Source organism: Anopheles gambiae, chromosome 2, assembly GCF_943734735.2.
Source record: "Anopheles gambiae chromosome 2, idAnoGambNW_F1_1, whole genome shotgun sequence".
NCBI classification, from domain to species: Eukaryota; Metazoa; Arthropoda; class Insecta; order Diptera; family Culicidae; genus Anopheles; species Anopheles gambiae.
This window is the reverse complement of record NC_064601.1, coordinates 90,131,658-90,153,979: the sequence shown is the minus strand read 5'-3', so window position 1 is coordinate 90,153,979 and position 22,322 is coordinate 90,131,658. Positions and strand designations below refer to the sequence as shown.

At 46.8% G+C, this 22,322-nt stretch overlaps 1 protein-coding gene across 12 annotated transcripts in view; it reads left to right on the top strand.

The window, feature by feature from the left end:
- The window catches only part of LOC1276471 (uncharacterized), an 86,761-nt gene that overhangs the window by 39,728 nt on the left and 24,711 nt on the right, over nucleotides 1-22,322 (top strand). For 5 of the 12 annotated variants that reach the window (XM_061647881.1, XM_061647885.1, XM_061647882.1 and 2 more), the window contains exons 4-5: nucleotides 10,159-10,354; nucleotides 21,511-21,928. In XM_061647881.1, the coding sequence (XP_061503865.1) occupies nucleotides 10,250-10,354; nucleotides 21,511-21,928 (523 nt within the window). In that variant the 5' untranslated portion in view covers nucleotides 10,159-10,249. Of the gene's footprint in view, nucleotides 1-10,158; nucleotides 10,355-14,499; nucleotides 15,354-21,510; nucleotides 21,929-22,080; nucleotides 22,259-22,322 lie in introns of those variants that run through there. The other 7 variants (XM_061647886.1, XM_061647888.1, XM_061647889.1 and 4 more) reach the window with 7 other exon arrangements.

Genomic DNA, 22,322 nt, shown 5'->3' with positions numbered 1-22,322 from the left:
GATGCAGACCCACGCTCTCTCTCTCTCTCTATGTGTCTGTTTTTCTGCACTCAAACTACCCGTTTGTTATGCTGCTGTTGTTATTATTGTTGATGATGCGATCCGACAACGACACCTTCCCTGCTACTTCGCAAAGGCGCAACACAACACTCTGTCAACAGCGATTGTTATGCTTTTGCGGAAAAGCCCTCCCCACAAGTGGTCCGAGAAGCTCTACCAGCGCAATAGCAATTTTCTCACTCCCCCCCACCCCAGTGTCATATCGAAGAGGACGATAGTGTACGATTCCACGTTCTGTTTGCGCCGTCTCGTTCAAGCTCGGTCGACCTCTCAAGAGGTTTGCCAAGCAAAAAGGGGAAGAGATTTACTGAAAGATCCTAGAACCCTGAATGGAGTTCACACATGCAGGCTCTGACCGCCTGTACCAGGGATAAAAGTGTCTTTTTTACAGTTTTTTTGTCTGTTTTGTTGCATTGCACCAATACGAAAAATCGGATTGGATCTTGATTGAAAATGTTCTCAATGTTCCTTTTCGTCTAACCGCCTCCAACCATTTGGCTGTTGCGCCGTGGACGATAATGCAGGCTCCCATTGCTGACCTCTCCTCCCGTTGCGTTCAAGCTCGTTTGTTGACGTCTATTTATTCGCCCGACTATGATTAGATCTTCTTTTATTGGTTTTATCTGTAAAGAGAGAGAGATTTGGCCTCTCCTCCAGTGCAGGAAACTTCGCACAAGGCCGTTAAGGATGGATTTAAAAGACTCAAGCAAAAAGGACTGAAATAGCCAAACGACTGGAGCAGATGGAGGGACAGGGGACAGGTCTAATTCCAGGCAAGCCTACCTACAAATTCAACCTGTTATGCAAACCGATTTTGTGCTCAAAAGTGAAACAAAACATGGAACATACATTTGTAAAGGAGACACTGTCAGCCTAAGATGCACATACATCTTCGAAGCATTTAGTCCATTTGTGATTAAAGTCACTAACAGGCAAACACGGGCTTGGGCTTTGGTACGGGAATTCCGATAACCTTCCATTCAAGACATACAAAAGGCTTACATTAATCCATTGTACAGTACGGGGGTGAAATTTAAACAGCAAATTCTAATCGTTTCCGACCGAAGAAAGAATGCTCCAATGTGCCTGTGCGCTGCAGCATGCTGCCCCTTTCCCCGTATCTTTTAATCAACCAGTAACTCTGGAAAATTGCCATCTTGTGTCGTTTATTAATCTTCTGCTACGTAAATGGTCATCCCGATGCTAACGGGTGTAACGGTACGGAATGGAACGAATTCCAAACATACCAAACGGACTCGTCGTGTACTGCTCTAGGATGCGAGCCGCGTTGAAGAAAGCGCGAGTTCCCGCTCCACTTGCCGGGAATCGGGAAACAACACAACGAAAACGGTGTCCCCTGTTACCGACGCAGTAAGTAACACTGGCTGGAAGATGGAATCAAGCGGAATGAAATGAAAACGGGTGGCGAAATTGCCAACACACACACACACACACACACACACACATCTATTGCTAGTAGTGGATTACGGATGCTTTACTCCGCAGGGCTATTGGGTAGAAGATCCCGTCCGATAGTACCCAAAATGGCAACGCTGGTTACGAATAGACCATGCGTTTCTGAGGTCCGAACACTGAGATGGCGCCAGTGGTGGTAGGGACATCATTTTATTTCCTTCCAGCCAGGATATCTCCCGCTGGCGATCTTTATGGATAGTTTCAGCGAAATAACTGCTCTCGTTTCTGCTTCTGCTTGTTCTTCTTCTTCTCAATCGCATGGTGGTGGTGGTGTCCAGTCGCGCAAGGCCACTCTCATGGCATGCTGGAGAAATGAGGAAACATTCACCTTCTCCGCATCCGCGCGCCATTATGCGCTCGAGCTTCGCAAGACATCCAAAGCAAAGCTTCGCTAGCGCTAGCGCTTTCTTATTGCATATTCCTCTGGTGCAGAAAAGGGGGCGTGGAATAAGGACAAGGGAAGATATTAAACAAGCAGCAGCGATAAGCAAACACTATCAGGGGGGGTGAAAAAAAAGTGTGAGGGAAACATAATATTACAATCTTTTAAATTCTCTCAAATGCCCCCGCAGATCACAAGATCGAAGCGCAACTCAAGCAAGGAAGTGGAAAGGATCGTATCGTTGGGATAAAAGAAAGCGAAACAAAGTTTCTAGAGCAAACCAAAAGAAGAAGAAAAACCCCGCTTACAATGTGCCAATAACAATCGCCTTAGAAGATGGTAACAATCTTTCGCTTCCACCTTCCAAAACGAAAGTAATTTTCACAGGGGCTTTGAGCTATCAGCAATGTTACGGAGCGTGAAAATAAATACAGAAGCATGAGGAACAGTGAGAGAAAATGAGAGGAAAAAAAACGCGCAAGACAAACGGTACTGGGTAAAAACAAACAACAAACCAACTAACCAACAGTGTATTAAATTGAAGCATTAAAAGAAATGTAAAACAAACGCCTAAACAACAACGAACAACAACGAACCGCAACACGACCAACGCAACTCGTCCTTCAGTTGTAATAAAATGTAAATAAGGAAATGAACCAAAATTGAGTTCCGACCGTGTTGGAATAAAATACAAAGGAGAGGTCAAAAAAAGGAGGCACCATACCCCGGTGTGAAGAGAAAGACTTTGAAAGCTAGCTTCTCGGAAGGAAGTATCACACCATGCAAAAGGATGAGAATGAGAGAGAGAGAGAGAGAGAGAGAAGGGCCAGCGCAAGTTCGCGCAACAGTTTCCCATTGTGACAAATGCAAATTGCTTCAAGATGTACAGCTTCTGATAAGCTGGGGTGGGGGGAATAGCGATTACAAAACAAAAAAGAAGAAGAAGAAGAAGAAGAAAAAGAAGGTATTCCTAGGGCTCGCTTTACTTATCACCAAAATATGCGGAAGGATTCTCCGGGAGCAAAGTTAGTACCGGGAAGTTTGTCACTAGACTAGAGCATGGGGATGTCGCGTGTACCTAATTCTTAGCGTACCAAAGAGTCCGACGCTTTTCGATTCGATATAGATTGTTGGCGAAGTCGCCGAAAGGGCCATAAATGGTAGTGTGTACATTTTTGGAAGTAGAAGTTGCACCTTGCACACAACAGCGTGGTAGTACAAGGAGCTGGAATCTGGCAGTTCAAGAGGAGCTTTCATTCCTCGCCACAAGTTTCATTTATTTATCTTCTCTAAGAGCGTTAATTTCTGCTTCGCCATAGATACTTCAACTTCTGCTCGTTATGATGCATTCATATTCAGTGGATGGTAGTGTGCAAGCTAGGGGACCGGACGGGACAGCAGGAGTTGGAGTTGGAGTTTTGCTGAACTGGAGTACTCCAAAATCCAGACAAAGTTTCACGATAGCTAACAGAGCTGTGGAGATGTTTTATAATGGGACTTTTAGGAGAGCTTTATGAGGAGCTTACATTTTGGAAATGGAATTATAAATTGCAGATAAATTGCATTATCGTAATCACTAGGTATTACTTCCAATTTCAAGTCTTCGTTAAAGAGGATCTAGTGTTATTATTAAAGTAATATTAATATTTATGAGCTATATTGCATGATAGATTTTACATTTTTATTGCAATTTATCCATAAGTGTTTATTCTTCTCATCTATTTCATCTTCAATGCTGACGACAGCTTCCAACTGCTCGTTTCTTACAACATCTATAGAAAAGCTGTACGTACGTTGCAGCCCAAGGCCGTTACGCGCATACGTTTTTACAGTGTATCATTTCCCTATCTACATGAAAATCCTCTCTTGCTATTCCTTTAACCACCTCACATAAACAAACACACAAACTCACACACACTGCTGTTGCTAGAAAAGTCAACTGTAAATCCATAATCAATGTACGAGGCTTACGAATGCACCACGCGAAAGGAGCGATAGAGCGATGCTAGAGAGGAGCGGAGCAAAAACCAAGATGCATTCCAGCGTAAAATCAATATGATGCCCTTTTCTCACGGTGGGAAGCCCGGCATAAATCTCCTCACCTCTTCAATAACTCTTTGCAAATGCACTGAGGCTTCTCAATGCAAAAGGCGGATACTGGTAGAAACGCAGAATGGGGGGGAAAAAATAATTGAATTCATCTTGATCGACATGAAGCATGATTGTCAAGTTCGCTTTATGAATTTCCATTCACATACCTTTCTTTTTCCCCCGTCTTTGCGTGTTCGTTTTTGTGTATGTGTGTGTGTTTCCTTTCCTGTTCGATTTCCTTATCCGCCGGCCCTTTTCTTTACGCGCTGAACGCACGCTGGGACGTTCCTGGTTTGTGGTACCATGGATAGAACACATCAGCGCTAGCAACGGACTTGACGGAATCGGAAAGCGGATCGACAGATGTGTTTTTTCTACCCATAGAAGCATGATTTTACCTTCCGGCAAGCCCGAACCCACTCCAACCCATTCCCATACCCGTAATCAGATCGTATGATAGACAGCATCAATGCCTACAGGTGCCCAGCCCAGCCTGAGTGGGGTGCCAAACCGGATCACGATTCTTCACCAATGCCCCCATTTCTTCGCTGAACCAAGGAAGAAAGCACAGCACCCCCCCCCCCCCCCCCCCACACACGCTCTCTCATTGGATCGAACTGAACCTCTGTACTGATGCTTTTTGATTGACGTTTTTCATGGTGGGAAGAGGGAAAACAGGAGAAAACGGGAGGGAAGTTATCTTGGCATGGCATACGCAATAGAAAACGGTGCGTTTGCACTGATAATACGTTGAACGTACGTTGTAGGGCACACAGGACGGAACAGGATTTTGCCTTCCTTTCTTGCCACCAATGCCTGTTTAGTGTGGTTGCTCTAATTCGTGGACATTGATTACATGTTTGCACCCTTTGTGTGTGTGTTTGTGGGCTGATTGCGATCAATGTTAGCAGTTTTAACTTGTTCCCTTTTTACATCAACATGATGGTGACTCGTCTCTCCATGAAGCTTTTCACCATAATACGCTCTATTAAGCAAAATTGAACGTTATTTCTATTCTTGAAATTCAACACTTTTGAGCCGTAATCCATGTATAATCTGTCAAACGCTGTCAAGTGTGTGTGTGTGTTTCGAACCCAAGCTCACATACCATGATCGTCTTGCAACCGCACACCGTAAACCCGATAAGGAAAGCGACCGTCATTGGCCTTCATCTACGTCTGCCAGCGGCCAACAGCCAGCCGAGAATCCGTTCAAACACCCTCAAAACGCCACACTGCCAAGACAGAGGTGCCCAAAGTGTCAGAGCGTGACGAAGGAAATTAGGCTCTTATTACAACGCCAATCCATCCCACGAGCACATCGAATGATCGACACAGGCAAAATCGATGCTCCTCTCGTTGCAGTTGAAGTTGAAGTAAATGGTACACCGTTCGTCGTGCCCGCCCCGTAAAGTATGCTCTTCATTAGCAAAACCCATCCCACCATGTAAGCTGCAGCGTGGGCTCACAACACAGGGAAGGAAACGATTCATCCTTCCCGTTGTCGATCACGAGTGGCCTTCCCATGACTCACTAAAAGATGGGCTGGGCAGTCGGTTTTCTATCGTCAACACACACACACACACACAGTGTTGCTTTGGGCTAGGCATGGACTCTCTTGCCTTCTTTACCGGGAAATTCCGTACCAATATAGATTAATCGTGCCAAAAACGACTCCGTGCTAGCTCAAAACCGTACACATCGCACACACCTTTCCAAGCGTGTATGTGATGCGTCGTTCGAAGACTTGGGCGGAAAGTCATGCCCAACCGCCCAGCAAGCTCAAGTGAGGCTTACAGTTAAGCCAATCATAACTAAAGAGGTATTACACCGTTCGAGCGGGCTTGAACGGTTCACAAACACACACACACACACACAAATGTGCACAGCGAGGATACACTATGCATCAACGACTATTTACTGGGGTCGGAAAATGCGGTGCTCCAAGCACCGGACAGAGCACATGCTCTGGTTAATATATTGGCTCTATTCTTGGAGAAGCATAGCATAGCTTTTTAATTTGTTCAATACCAAAGTTAAGTGCAACGATGGTATTAGTTATTTCTCAACAGCTGTCCTCATCTACAATATGCATTTTCCAGAAAGTCCTATATTCTGGATGCTTTCTATGTATTAATAATATTCCTGCTAAATGTAATTGTGTTAGAGTTGAGTATATCGTCAACTCCACAGTCTAATTTACTTTGATTACAATACAAGGTTTTCCAGGAGTTAGCATAGCTGTGGGACACTTTATTGACTCCTTCTTACGGGAAATGAACTTAATGTAATGGGATTTGGACTATATAGCACGCTTGTTGGACAAATCCAATAGGAATTTCCAAGGAGTCTATCCATAGAGTCCAGTAGGAAATTATATTCCAATATGAAAGAGTTAAGGATGTAGAACCATACCAGTAATTGAGCTTAAAGATATCCTTAATTGAAAGCTTCATCTGTACTGTAAAATTAGCTAAATCTTAGAATATTCTGCAAGTAAACTGGATAACATTCAGTTCAACTGCAAGAACTGCTTTATTATATTAAAGCCAGCATGATGCTGGTAGCAATATTGAAACTTATCGATAGCAGAGAGTTCACAACACCCATACAATCAATAATATACTGATAATAACGACACTGAAGGGCTCACACCACACCAAAAAGAACGCTATGCTGCCCTTACTACAGGGTAAATGCACCGAAAATGCACACAACTAAATTATACCCTTCCAGTGCCATATGCCACCGGTCACCTGCTCACCCTGCCTTTCCTTCTGCCATCAAACAACACGCGACACATCGACCGGTGGGTGTAAATTTTCCCACCACATGCACATGACTGCATCTAAAAACTCGTACGATCGTCGTGTATTTGTGTGTCTGTCTCGGCCGATTCGTTCGATCGAAACACGACGTTTGGCAACGTTCCCAGGAGCTTGTTTAGTTACCGCACGCTCACTAGCCTCCCTGGAGTGGCTCACCCACGACGTTGGTCGTCTGCCTAACGGTCGGTCCTCGAAAAATTCTTGTCCCTTGTCAGCATCCTACCGACATAATACCGGTGCGTGGTGCAAAATATGAGCGGACGGAAAACAGCTGTAAAATTATCATAAAAACGATACACCAGCAACACCACTCCGGTTTACCATTCGAAGGAACGTATACGTAAATAAAATCCCGTCTAGGTGGTTCTCTCCGTGTCTCAAAGAACACGAGTGAAGGTGTAAACCAGAAGCAAAAAAAAACCAGCACCACATAAAGAACAGTTTTATGAGAGCAACGTTTAAACGTTGGAACCCTTACACGGCACACACAAGCACGTTTGGACACTGTGCGCTCCCACTCTGCCTCGGCGCATCACAAGCGTCCTCCGTGTTTAGTTCGATTGTTTTCCCAAAATTAATTTGCAATAACAAGTGCTTTTCTCGTCTTTTATTTGGAGCCCCTTTTGGGAAAGCTTTGTCGCAATCAAACCGGTGCATAATGCAGCATTTCACTACCAACTCGCTACTGCAACTCAAACAAGCCAGACACATCATCATTACATCAAATCGGTTGGTGGGCTAACACCACCAAGTACATGGTTCAAATGGTCCCACCAGGACACTCTCTCGGGTCGCTTAGGTCCTGCAAATGTGGTACTGGGTGAAAGAAAGGGGTAAAAGAACCACTGGAGAATGGTGCGAAATCCGAGGCACAAAACCAAACAAATAACATTTGAATAATTCCGTTATTATCGTTATTAATATTTGGCTCGTACTTGTAAATCGTGCGACACGTTCCTAATGGCATGCACCACGACATCACCCCGCCAACTCGCTGCACGAGCGTCGAACTAAACACAGAACACGGTTGCAAAGAAAAGCGTGGAAAACAGAACGCGCGAACCCAAAGCACGAGAGAGAACGAGAGTGCGAACGAACAGATGTGCTAGCGTTTGCAACAGAGTAACGGCTCGTGTTTTCGTACTGTGAGACGACCCAAAGCACCAACGCTAAAGAGGGGGACACATAACCCTTCGGTGCCCCCCTTTCCCTGGCGCCACATTTAACCTTTCCTTCTCGGTTTTATTACGCGGTGTCTCTCGCGGTGGTGGTTGGCACTGGGTTGGTTTGTCTCACTCGCTGTTGTATGTAAATTCCCGCTGCCCGGTTCCTTGGAGGACATGCCCGGGCAAACTCTCCCATTTTGGGAAGGGGTGAAGGGGGAAGTGTAGAATTATTTATGCATCATTGCAAACCTCCCTCTCCTATCCCCTCTCATCCCCAACACGCCCTGCCCACTGGCGCATAGTTCTAGCGTTGTACGCAAAGCCGTACCACGACGTTCGGTTTTGCATCGGAAAAGGTGCAAAAACAACCGTTTAGATGCCGCCGCGCTGCACAAACAAATTCGAGCTGCATAATAATATCGCATTATTAAAACCCGGGGTATTATTTGTTGTTGTTTGTGCCGATTCGTTTGTTTACTGTGCGCTGTGGTTTGTGCGCTGAAACCGCGGTTTATGATTATGCCATTCGATTGTGATCGAACTATTGCTTGAAGATTGCTTTTCTTGCCGCTTGGTTCGCCCCATCCCAACCATTGCGGCTAGTGGTTTGTGATAAGGGATTATGAGGGCTCTTGCCGCATCCATTCCTTCCATTATTCCATGGCCGATTTGTTCCCAGTCCCTTCGGGCTGTGGCCACACACTGACCAGTCGGGCGAACGGTGAAAGGCGAGCATGATTTGTCATGTCGTCCGCTTAAGAACCATCCCCTATACAACCCTGCATCCCGGTAAACAAAACCGTCCGGCGGCCCAAAACGGCACGATGATGGGGTGCAAAGAAATGCACATTTACCATTTCATCCATTCATAATATTGTTATTGCTACCAAAGTGTTATTGTTTCCGGTTCTGCCGCTACTGCGGCCCGTGTTTGTTGGGGGAGGGAGGCCTACAACAGGACGGTCCATGTGACCACGCTAATAAACCCGGCCAAAAGAGTTACGACACGCCAGTAGAAAGTAAGCAAGACCTGCCGCTCCCCTGCTTAAGCTTATGCAAAGGAACGAACAAGAACGAAACCGAAAGGAAAAACATTAATAATAATACTACCGAGGGTCTTTGCCTTATCCGTGCCGTTCCGTTCCGCGACCGTCCGGTTGTTTCCGGCTAGCGCACGACGACGACTGGGAGTCTTTCGAGAGAGTGTGGCACCTCGTTAACCACCCCAACCCCCAACGTGCATTGGATGCAGTTTTTTTGCACTGATTTACACGCGCCCAGTTTGCTACAGCTTAAGGGGAGCTTTGGGTCCATCTTCCACTGCACGTCACGAACTTTTGTGCTTCTCGTGCCGGCAAGCGGCTAACGACCGAGAGCGTTAATTCCTCGTTGGATGGAAAGAGCATGGTAGCATGGTTCTTGGGGGGTGGTGGGGGTTTAGAATCATTCTTTTTGCACCTAACCGGACATGGTTCATTGTTGATGATTGTGTTAGGCAAAGGAAGGGGATTTTACATAGCAGTTGAGAGATTATGTGTATAAAAACACTAACCAAAGCAAAAAGAAACGCTTCAGTGTTTGATGCTTAGACATGCTCATAATGGTGCCTGAACACGCTCGATAATCGCGAGCAATGGGTAAGGGTTAATAATTATGCATTTGTTTGCTCACGGGGAAACGATTGTTGTGCAGTGATCGTTTGGGCAATTTATTGCTTAATTTCATAAAATTCTTCAGAACTATCTCACCTTGCTCAATCTTGATTTTGAACCTGGAAAATTGGAGACCATTCACCGTCACACTGAAAAAAGATAATGAGAAAGCAATAAGATGATTCCTCTACAATATTAATTCGCTTGAAAAACAATTGCATTGCCACTAGATTCTTGTTACATCGCACTTATCAAATTAGATAATTAAGCTACAAGCTGCCATGGTACTTATTCCCTCTCTTATCAGTCAACTCAACAGTAATCTCCATCCATGCCAAATCCCACCCAACGCCATCTTTATAACAATGTTTCCCTTACTTTCCATACAACAGTTAATTAAATGGCTAAAGCAAAACCAACCACAAGAAGAAGAAAAGAGAAGCAGCACCATTCACAAACACTAACAAGTGGCTTTTCTGCACTTTTAATTATCTACTCCCGCAGAGAGCGCCGCGTCCGGACGTAGCCGGATGTTTCACCGACCGCCCCGCCCTCCCCGTCAACAGCTGGCCCGGCCGGGACCAACCCGCCCCCTATGGGGAAGTGTGCCTCGAAGCAGCCAGCTCCCGGACTGAACGAATTTGGCAGCGCACCGTACCTTGCCATCTGCAGCGAAGATGACATCCTCTACATCAATGTGGTAAGTCCTCGGGGGGGTTACATTCCATCCTCCTATCCTTTAACCCGCTCTTCATCCACTTCCCCGCGGGGTCGCCGGATTCTCTAGCCTGGAACCTCGGATTAGCTCTCGGAAACAAGCGCGCCCGGTAATTGCTTTTGGCGGAAGCTCACGAGCTCGCTCCCATTTCGGTCGCTCATTAGCATGCAGCTTCACACAGCGCAACCATTCGCACGCATTATGCGTTCGGCATTTTGTTACAATGTCGCATGTAGGCCCTGGCCCAGGGTTTGGGCAAAAAGCTGAGCGACGAGACGATTTCAACCCTCGGTTGCGTTCCAACTATCCGTCATATGGCATTCCGAGCTCATCACTTACTCATAGTTAAGGTTCCCACTTCCCTCCCAACGGGCGGCCCTATTCCGGAAGCAGTTTGTAATGGACGAAAGCATGACATTTCCTATTGCTGGATAAGCCATTCGACTGACCGGCCGACGGCGTGTACTAACCGTGTGTAACCATCACCCATCAAGAAGCGTGCATTTCAATTCAATTTCAATCAGCTACCTGCAACGAAGAAAGAGAATTAAGTTTCATAATTCAAGTCCCCACCGACCACCGTATCTTACCGCCGCGCTGCGTCTCTCAGCTAATTTCGTGGCCAGCTACTTTCGCCCGCCCACCCACCCGAAGGTGGATGGCATTATTGCATAAAAATCATTGCGGTGAGCCGCACAAATAGCATTCGCAACCGCAAAAGCCACCTTCCGAAGATGACCTTGGTTGGTTGGCTTCAGCTTTCATCCCTCCTCGCCCGGGAATCGGCTGGTGTGAAGTCTTAATTTTAAGCCTTGCCTTGTGCCGGGTGCGGCCTGAAATTCGTCTCGCAATGGTTTCACTCTCCGGCCCACACCTCCGACCGCCGTGTGAGTGGGTGGGTTGCTGCTGCATTAGCTGTGGTTTTCTGGGCTACCGTGACCGTTGTCCGGACATTTTCACTGTTTTTTCTTTTTTCTTTCACACCTCGCGGCAAACCCAATCAAAGGCGGTTCTCGCGATTCGTTTGTGAACCAAAGCGACGAACGACGACGAACGAACAAGCGAAATTAAAATTCATTGAAAATTGGCGGTTTCGATTGCACGTAATTGAAAATTATACGCTGTTAACGGATTAACCGCCCACCAGAGAGAGAGAGAGAGAGAGAGAGAGAGAGGCGTGAGAAAAGCTCCGTGACCGTGGCTTTGCAACATATGCGGCAGCGTCCATTTCACCGTCCGAGAGATGCGTTTGCTTCTTCGAGGGGCCGTGTTGTCGTGTTTGTGGTAATTAATTTAATTTCGCTTTCAATTAACATACATTCTCTTCTGCGCTATGATGAAATGCATCTTTGCTTATTACACAAATGCTGCTCTTACAAAGCTCAAACTACAGGAGATGTCATTAAAAATAAGGTAACATTAATTAAACATCTGTAACAGTAAATAACCTATTGCGAACACGGAAATAGCATGTTTGTATTTTGAGCTCTACAATGGAAACAAAAACCTTGAACAGCGAAGTAAATGTACTTGTCTTATTATTTTTCAAGAAATGTTGATGCTACAACCAGAAACAAACGAAATAATTGATGACAAATTAAAAAAATAGAGAAAATGAATTCAATTGATGCAAATGGGTAGCAGAGAAATCAAATTCCATCAAAACCTCAAATGATTTGCTCCCCGTCGCATTTACATCTGAAGGCGTTTTCCGACCGATGCTCTATCTCTTATAGCAAAATTACGCCACGTGCGTACATACTGCTTGTAGCCGTTGTCCTGCGCGGTGCTGCTCGTTTGCGCCGGTGACGCCGGTGCTGATACGGGCAGCAGCGCCGGCTCACCGTTCGAATCGTCGCTAGTGTACGGAGACACTGGTGCCGAACGGCACTCCGCCTTTGCGGCCCGAATGCGCCATTGCAAGCGCTTCTGGAAGCGTTTCTTCTTGAGCGATGCGTAGCAGGTCGGATCGATGCGCCAGTAGCAACCTTTCGCTGCCACATCGGTCATGCGCGGCACCTTGATGAAGTACCGATTCAGGCTCAGATTGTGGCGGATCGAATTCTGCCACCCATCCTGACGGCGCTGCCGAAAGAAGGGATAGTTTGCGCGCAGGTAGGCGTAGATTTCCGGCAGCGTGCACTGCTGCTGCGGTGAGGCTGCGATGGCTTGAATGATCAGCTGCGCATAGCTGTACGGTGGCTTGACAATTTCGATCGATTCTGTCGGCACGTAGGAGGCTGATGATTCGTTCTCGGACGCATCCGGAAGGGCTTCTAGCTGATGCTCTTCGGAGATGGTAGGCGAGCCGCTACCAGTACATTCCAATGGGACGTCCGGGATATCCACTTCCTTCGAATTGTTAGCCGGTGGTTCCGATTTGACGTTAGCAGCAAGCAAAAGCTTATCAATCAGAGTCATTATATCGGAGCCGATAGTCGGATTATTGTTCACGTGTTCACTACTATTTGCATTATCCTGAGGCACCACATCGTTGACGCTGGCATCCTCAGCATGCTGTATCTTACAGCACAAATCCATCGCTTCAGCGCTCGGTGGCGTAAGCCCGTTCATAACCATTACAACACCATCGTTTGCCGCGCTCTCAACAAGATTCTCGAAAAAAACGGTCGTGTTCGTGCTCGGGAATTTGAAGACGCAACTTTTCGGCAGCAGGTACGGCAGGTCGCTCTGCGGCAGAAAAAGCTTATCCAAGTAAACTCCATTCTTGCTCAGCACCTCCACCGCGAATACGCCATTGGAGTAATGCAGAATAAAGTGTTTCCGTGAAATCAACGTATCCCTGGCTACCTGGAAATCCACGGCATTGTTCTGGCGGGCGCGTCCAACGACCACCCTGTGCCCGATGATAAGCACATTCTGGTCTCCGCAGATTAGACGCGCGAAGACCGCGTAGATGGGGGGCACGATGACCGTATTGGATGGCAGCGGTTGGAAGGCATTGGTGCTGCTAATGCTGCTATTGGCCGCTATTCCGAACGGAAAGGATGGAACATACTGATTGTTGTATGGAACTGACACCGGAAGTTCATTGTTCGGATCGGTCTCGTTGGTAGTAGACATCGTACGGTACAGTGCTGCAACGACCGAGACTAACGTAATATGCACAATAGTATTGCAAAAATAAGCACACAAACACAGCTATCGCTTTCATACAAACCTTGTATAATGCTGCTAATGGAAGAATTACAATACCAGCATGTAGGGACGACACAAGCACGACACAAGCGAATTGCAAAAAGAACGGTTTTCCAGAGAACACAACGCTTTCACGGGGGCAACGGATCAAAGTGCGCTGTTGGATTGACAGGAGCGCCGGCTGTGATTGTATTGGTGTCATCGGACTCCAAACGTCAGTTGGAGCTTTAAATTCAAATTTAGTGTTTGACGGTTGGGAAATCAAAATTCAAAACATGAATTCATTTTGCTGTTGGCTGGTATTATTGAATCCGTTCGTAGCGGCGACGTACGGCGCTCACATGAAATTCTAGGGATGGCAACACATTTCTTGAGCTCGCTCCTACAACGTCGCGGTGAATAACTGTAGCAACCATCTAGTACGTTAGGAAAATGAGTGTCGGGACGTACGCCGCCGCTACGAACGGATTCAATAATACCAGCCGTTGTTTTATTCTGGAAATAGTATTTTTATTGAATTAGAATAAACTGAAACATTTCGTATGAGTGTTTCGAACTTGTGTGCTATAATTATGTGGCAAAAAAGAAACAAGAATTTAGAACAGGAAATTTTTGTAGACCACAACAAAAACTTTCGGATAGCCTTGCTTGACTTGTATTCAGCATTTCCCAATTACACTTTTTCCTACACTTTTATTGCGTTGTACAAGCTTGCCGATGGCTCACACTGCCTCACACCTAGATGTCAGTGCTAAAGGACATCAAACGTTGCGTTCAACTTTTCCTTTCCACTTCCAACGGCCATTTGCCGAACCGCTTCCAACGCCTGCGCACACAGCCACAGGACAACAGGATCGACGCACAAATGACTGGCACCAGCGTCAGCACAAACAACAACATTCCCTGCCGGGAGAAAGTCGTACTCCAAATCCGCTCAATATTTACCGACCTCCGCCACTCACACACTTGCAGCGACACGCGCAAGCTCCAGTTTTCCAGAACATTTTCCACCCCAAGAAAATCCACACACACGCTCGCTTGCTCTCATTCTCTCACGCGTTTGCTCCGATTTTCTTCCATCAACATGGGAGGCACACACGACGGCGCACATACTTCCAGTTGAGGGAAAGCCGTAGGAAAAATTGATACTTCTGCAGTGGCTTCATTCTTGACGGTCGTGCGTGCAGGTGTTTTCATCGCGCGATTTTGCCAGTGATATTAAGGCAGACTAGAGTTTGCTATTGCTAACACTATTTAACATTGAAACAGTGTATTGCGTGATTAGTGAAGACGGCAGGCATTATTGCTGCCCAGTTTTGTGCAAACCCCCCGCACCGCCAGTGAATGGAGATGTCTGGTCTGGACCAGCCCACAATCGATAAATATTCACGTGATTCCAGTGGAAAGTGTCTACCCTTGCTGAGGGGAGCAGCAATTGCTGCCAAGTAGAAAACAGATACGTAGCAAAAGTGTGTCCGAAGTGCATATTTCTGTAAAGTACTCCCGCTGCCCGCTGTAACATCCTCCCACCTCCCCCTTTTAATTGCATTTCACACCACCTCGGGGGACACAACGCTGTCCCGGTGGTGCAATATATGAGTGAAGCGTGTCCGCCGGCAGCTGCAAACTCCGGGCGGCCCTAGAGCATACTATTCGCTGTGCAGCTATGGATGAATGCCAGCATGAGCTCGACTTTGAGGAGCTAGAAAAACTGTGCAGACACACGCCGGAGGACGAACTGTCAGAAGCGGAAGCGGACCAGCTGGGTGAAACGGGCGGCACAGAGGAGGGAGGCGAAGCGGGCGAAAGGTTTAGAGATATGGTAAGCCCGATGGATCGATTTTATTTTCTCTCGCCCCCCCCCCCCCCCCCCCCCCCCAAGGTCCTGTCCTTCCTGGAGTACACTTCAATAGGTTGGTGGATGGAATTTCCCCGGACGTAGTTGGGGTAGGTGCAGTGTGGGAGGGAGTTAAGAAGAAGAAGAAGAAGAAAAAATGGCCACCCCATCTCGGACGGAAATCGATTCTAAAAGTAGACACGTCATTTGTGTCCTCCCCGCAGGACACAGGCGCCTACAATTTATCTTTCTCGTGAGAGTCAAGCCGAGAGGCGTCTTATACATCCCCAGCATCATCATTACGGCCCGGAGAGCCCTTTTCTCAGCATGTCTGTGGGCGCGCTCGTCATCTCGTCATGATTATTGCCTTCAAATTCCTATTTTACCACCGCTTCATTTCCCACCAGAAGCTTGAAGAAGTTTCTTCCAATCCCGTGGCTTGATTAATTCGTAATTATTCGTAACTGCCCATGGGTTTTCATGGTAAGATGAAGGCCTTCAACTTGCTTACTGCAGCGCACCGAAGGCTACCACCAACCCGACACATCCAAAAGGGAGAGCGCGATGTAGCATGTGCGGCCGCTGGTACGCATGCTCCTTCCATTTGTTTACGTCTGCAGTTGTCGGTGGAGTGTGCAGGTCCGCTCAGCAGTCAAAGTTAGGCATCTTCTGGGTGCATGAATCAGTTATGACGGAAGAAACGATAACGGTTACGATAAGTATTCTCCACTCACGATGGTAATGAGATGTTAATGCCGAAGGTTAGTGTGGTTTAAGTAAGTGGCCTTGATGTAATCAGCGGTCAACTCTTGGCATCTACCACTTCCAATTCAGAGTGGAATGTAGGAGGAAATCTTTAAGAGCCGTCGAAGGCTGCCTCCACCTCGAACCAACGTTTGCAGTCATGAAACGGCAACTTTCATCATAAAGAAACAAACAAACATTTAATTAATCGAGAAAGACACGTTTCCTCTCTATAATAATAATACGCCGTATCGTGACTAACATCACCTTTCACGTAAGCATTTTTTTCTTGCCTGGGCAGGATGGATGCCGCAGTTGAAGTTCATGAACTTCACCGCACTCGGAATGTTTGCCATCGTTTAGCCACTGCAACCATCGCCTTCGCCCTCGGTTATTGGCCCCGTCGCCGTCCACAGGTATTGCGGAGGAAAAACGGGCGTGAAAAGCCTGTGCAAAACCTGTGCCTGTGGGGAAGCGAGCGTCTAACGTGCTCTGCTGTCGTCGCATGTTCTGCTGCAGCGCGCCAGACAGACGCCTGGGCGCACATGTAACCCTTTCCCGTCCCGTCTCTTGTGTACCCCGTTAATTATAGGTCTGCAGTGTTGTCTGGGGCTTACGTTTGTATCATCAAATATGCAGCTTTTCTTTGTTTGAACTGCAAGGGGAACCACCATGGGGAGGGGGGGGTTGTATTGATTCAGTATTACTAACACTTTGACAGATTACGTGACATTTCGAATATCAACACTATCTATTGACATTTACAAGACAAGATTGGATTCTTCGCGCCTATGTCCTACGCAACGGTAAGCCCCGAAACCATAGCCTGAGAACATAGCGCCCTGTCCTCGCGAATGGCCTCGGGTCAAGCTGAAAGCCTACCCTCGTAACACGGCAAGCCACCGAAACATTAATCCACGCCGACCGAACGCGTAAAACCTAGCCCCCCCTGTCAGCCGAATGATGTCAAATGTGGCAAATGCGATAAACCTTACATAATAATTGGATTTCTCCTGTAATAAGACACGGTCTTGAGTCTTGAAGAAGTACCGCGGAGAAGGGAAAAGAGGTGCCAGTGGAAAGCGCGTCGTTCGTTCCGGACGTTTTCACGTGTTGTACAGATTTTTATATACAAATATTGGTCGCGTGTCCATAGCTAATGCAATGTGCTTTCAGCACGCCCCGTGCGCAGTTGGGCAGAAATCGGCGAAAACACCGGCTGTCACCAAAGCGCCCACACACGGGACACCGAGGTTGACAAATTTCGTCCCTCGAAAACCGTCCACGGGCACTATTCCATGGTTCGTTGCGCTTTCCGTCCGGGCGGGTCGTTGCAATTTATTTCCCTTTGGTCGATCCGGTCCGGGCGCCCCCTTGGCTGTTGGCGTGCTTTTGCTGTTCCAAAGTACCTTCAGTCGCGCGTGGTGTTGTCTACTCCGCAATCGCGTGCGCAAAAACAGCGCAACAGCGGTGCTGGCGTGGATCTTAACTTTCGATTTTCGACAAAACGGCGTCGCCTTTCGCTCGGTTCTCGGTCCAAACGTCGATGCACCAAATCTCCGGGAAACCGGGCCAGAGAAAGTCACGATTTAGCAGCATACAATAAAAAATAAATAAAGAAACAAGCATAGCCCCTTCGGTACCGAAAATTGGAACCGAACCGGCGAACGTGGCGGGGTGCGGCAAAAAGGGTCCAAAATCGAAAATTGGTTCAATTGGCTAAAAATTTACTTTGCTGCAGAGCATATAATTTTACCCCAAATAATTCCTTTCTCTCTTTCTCTCGTACACGTGCACACTCTTTTGTCGCAGCAGCAACATACGCCAGAGAGCTGCGTGATGGGAAGCTGTGGGCGACGAACCCTAAGACCACGTGCACGTTGCTTTTAATTTACTTTTGATTGTGTGGCACTCAGAAAAAAAAACTCAATATTATTAAAACGATTGATATCTGCAATTCAAGCCAAAAAAAAACATTTACTTTCAAAACTCGAAAGCATACAAAAATTCACACGCAATGCTTGCAAGCTAAACGGCACCAGACGCTGTGCCGAAGCGGCCCAATTGATTTCATTTCATTTTTGCAGATAAAATTGTATTTTTCTCTCCCCTTAGTTCTTCTTTCTTCCCCTATTAAACGGCGTTTGCCGACTTTTTATCGAAAAAAGCTACATCGTACATTCACCGGTGCGCAATCGATTCGCGTGTTGCTTCGCCATTTCGACTGATCTAGCTGCGGAACATCCCTATGTGTTTGCGATGTTTCGTGTTAGATCACGAAGGGGAAAAGATAAATATTAATACACGTAAAAACTGGCAAAGTGATGGCAAGCAGGGTGATGGTAAAAAAAAAACCCCTGAACCCGTTGGCGGCTGTCTGCCAATGCTGGGATATTATTTTCTACATGAACAACAATCGATTTACCAGACACGGGGGGAGTCGAGATCCACTCTTTGATTGCACCAGCATAAGCAAGATATAGGACCGGGGTTGTTTGGTGCCAGATCGTAGACCCTACAGGGTCAAAAGAGAACCGGAGCGAGACGGATAATGGCAAAGTGCTTTGAGGCGCTAGGATAATTGAAGCAAAAACACTAAACGTACAGCAGTACCCCTGTGCCATGGATGCCATGAGCCAGTGTGGCGCAAAGCATGTTGTTACCTTTTTACCATTCCACGATCTGCTCCTAACCTGATGCTGGGTGTTTGGGGTGCAGCAGCAAAAAACGGGGAAATGGAACCTCCTGTAACAGCGCTTAAACCGTTTGGAGCAATGAAAGGTTAATAACAGGTTAATTTCATCCATCCCATTCAATTTCCCATAAGAGCATAAGATGGTTGTTGGTATGTTGGCTACGATGCCACACTGCTCGGCCTATTGTGCATTATTGCACCGAGTTGGCACATAATTGGATAACCCCGTAATGAAGATAAACGGATCTACTTTTCACAATCAGCACAATCGTCTCCATCGAGAAAGGGCTTGCGAGTGAGTTCAACAACAACAACAACAACAACAAAACACACACACACACCCTCCGAATAAAAGCGTCTTTTGGGGTGGAACATTATGTAAGCTTTATCGTGCGGAGTCGTCTTTCGTCTTTCGGTGTTGTGGTTGTTGAAACGTAGAATGCGATGCGCATGTTGTGCAACGAACCATACAGCGTGTAGCACTAGAATTTGATATTTAATAGCTGCTATAATACCGTTGATTAGAGGCTTCAATTGCAACGCAAATCTGCACCATGTCATGGCGTTTTGGCATTCACTGAGCTTTAGAATACTCCATCGGGTTTGGCAAACGCCCAAAAGAGCACCGAAATCAATGCCCCTGAATGTCAAAGCAAGGAGAAATGGTTCGCATTCGCCACTGCAGCCCCTAAAACCCCTTAAAAACGGAACGGGTTGACGGTAGTGAAAGGTCGTAAAATGGATTATCCGAATAAGAAAGCAATTTTACTTCTTCACTCTTGTTTTGGGCCATCCTCTTGGTTCATTACGTTGTGGACGAACTGAAGTTGTTTCAGTTTTGAAAGAGTTAATTCCCTTTTGTGTGTGTGTGTGTGTTTCCTCGAAAAGGCGCTTCATCAATCTTCCCACTTAATAAGCCCAACATTAACGCTCATAATGCCAAAGAAATGCTTCCCCTCTCGTTGGCTCCATTAACAAGACTACCTAGCTCTTTAGACCTTTCTCCATCGCAAGTCTTTACCAAAAAAAACGTGCCAAAAATCATCTTGCTCTTCCATTCAACAGCGGTCCAAAACAACGTCCGTTCGCCGTTTGCTTGTACTTGTACGCAGCCATAATGCCAGAAATGTGCGACTTCCTCCTTCTTTCTCCGGGATAGCTTCCGTCATCATTTACGCGGCCAACTGTTTCACCTTCACCTGTGCGCTTCTGGTTTGCAGATCGTTCGTTCGCAGGGCACCTGAAATTGGCTGTCCCACATTCGCAGCTGCATACAGCCACCGGCCAACCTTTCACCGGTTGGTTTGGTGCGCGTTGTGGTCACAATAAGAACAGTAACAAAACAAAAATGATACCAAAATCGTGGTTAAACACCCTTTTCCGGTACACACTATTATGGCACCCTCGGGCTAATGCTGTGGCGTTAGCTTGGCCCGCGATAATGTAAAAGAGATTAACACTAGAGGATGGAGAGAGGAAAAAAACACAAGACCTATACTGCAATTTCCGAGTCTGCCTGGCAGACACCCTCAGGTCAAACTCGTGTGTCGGAAGCTCACTTTCTGCCAGTACACCAAAGGCCCAAATCCATTGAGATGGGTGGAAAACACACAAATGGCCCCGCCCCAGAGTAAATCGGATCGCTTTACCCCGGGGTAGGTCATGCTTTCGTACATAACCACGTGGCTTAAGGCGTAGGCATGTGTACAACAGGCATGTTAAAGCCCAACATGCCCATTAGGCATGGAGTTCAAACGTTCAAACCGTTTAGTGGCGTCCGGTTAGGCGGTTTGACTAGTTCTCGTTAGCTAAATGAAAGCATACAAATACCACAGCCAATGTTGTTACTATTCATTTCTCCGCTCGCAAAATACAATTCAATTTGTTGGTTTATCGCGTTAAGAGGCGAATCAAAAGCTACCGCACGAGCTTGTATGGTGCAAAAGGTTAAATCGTTGCAGTGCTGCATGCACGTTCCACCTTAAAATGTAAAGAAACCAGAGCTTTTTGATTGCCTCACGGGTGGGGGGTTAGGCATTTCAAAGTTGAAGGTTGTTTCATGTTTGTTCGACTTTAATGGAAAACACACACACAGGCACGCGGGCACGAGCGCAGAAAGTTTCTCTTCCTTTGCTGGCCCGCATGGAACGGGGTTGGTAACGATCCGTACGCAAATGTTTACATTGGAATGGATGGCTTGGAGTGTGGCCTTGGCAGTGGAGCTTTGGTCAACATGCAAGCAGCGCACAACGATGGGTCGATTTTTTTTTGTTTTGCTTCTCCTTTGACTAGTGCCCTGTGGGAAAGCGAAAAAGTTTTGAGAGCCCAAAACGTTTTACGTGCAACTGTGATCCCATGCTGTGAGGAGGGTTTTTTAAAGCAGCTATGACTCAGTAGTGCTGAAGAAAAAAATAAAAAAAGCGTGGAAAAAATATTTATTTCACACTTCACTCTTTTTGAGAAAGAAAATTAATCCGTCCACCGTACAGAAACGGCTGCTCTCTTTTCCCGCCAATGTCGCAATGTTAGTAAACAAACCGTCAACACCCATTGCGATTTGACAGCTCCACTCAACCGAGCTGTCAGGCGCGTAGACTAATTTTTAATCCGCTGTAATCCCCCTCCCCAAACAAATAAACACTTTAAAATTTTACCATAAATCTTTTACCGTTTTGTTTCCCCCTCTCTCTCTCACTTGCACAGGGCCAATCGGAGAGCAAGAAAGCGTCGAAGAAAGCGGCCACCGACACTGGCCTGCACACCAAGGGGACGGCTATGTCGTTTGGCTTCAAGAAGCACAAGGTGCATCAGGCAACGACCGGCAGCAACGGTACGATCGGCACAACCGGAAACAACAAATTGCCACCGGGTGCGGTCACACATACCGGTGACGGTGGTGGTGGTGTCGGTGCCGGCGCAGAACCAGTCCCGGGAGCGGTCGCTAATCAGATCAAGAAGTTCAGCCACAGTAACCACAACAACAACAACAACAATAACAACAACAACAACAGCAATAATGCGACACTGGAAAGGGAGAAAGCGGAAAGGGAGCTGGTGCAGGCCACCGTCATCTCGAACCCGGGCGTCGATGCGGCATTTAGCGACAACAACGGAAATAGCGGTAAGTGTGCGGAGAAGGGGTGTTTGTTGTTTCCACTTAAGATAAATATCGTTAGCAACAGACAGAAGATGCACACACACAATTAGAAGACAAGTATCAAATGTCAATCTAATGGTTCGGGTCAACGACATCATTGACTGACAGGTTGTTGTTAGTATTCCCAGTTCAGCCCCAGGCAGCTGTTAGGTTCTGTTTTGGAGCATTCTTTCGCTTCCCCCAATTTCTCTTAGCAGAACAGTAGTAGAACTAGCAGCTAGAACTGAATCCGAATGTCAAACGCTTTCCTCATCGCACTGTTTGGATGTTCGTTCAATCAGATCATTTCCTTCGGTAATAGACGGCTACGGCCAACCTTCCTTGAACACGTGTTTTCAAACCCCTCAGCTGCGTGTCT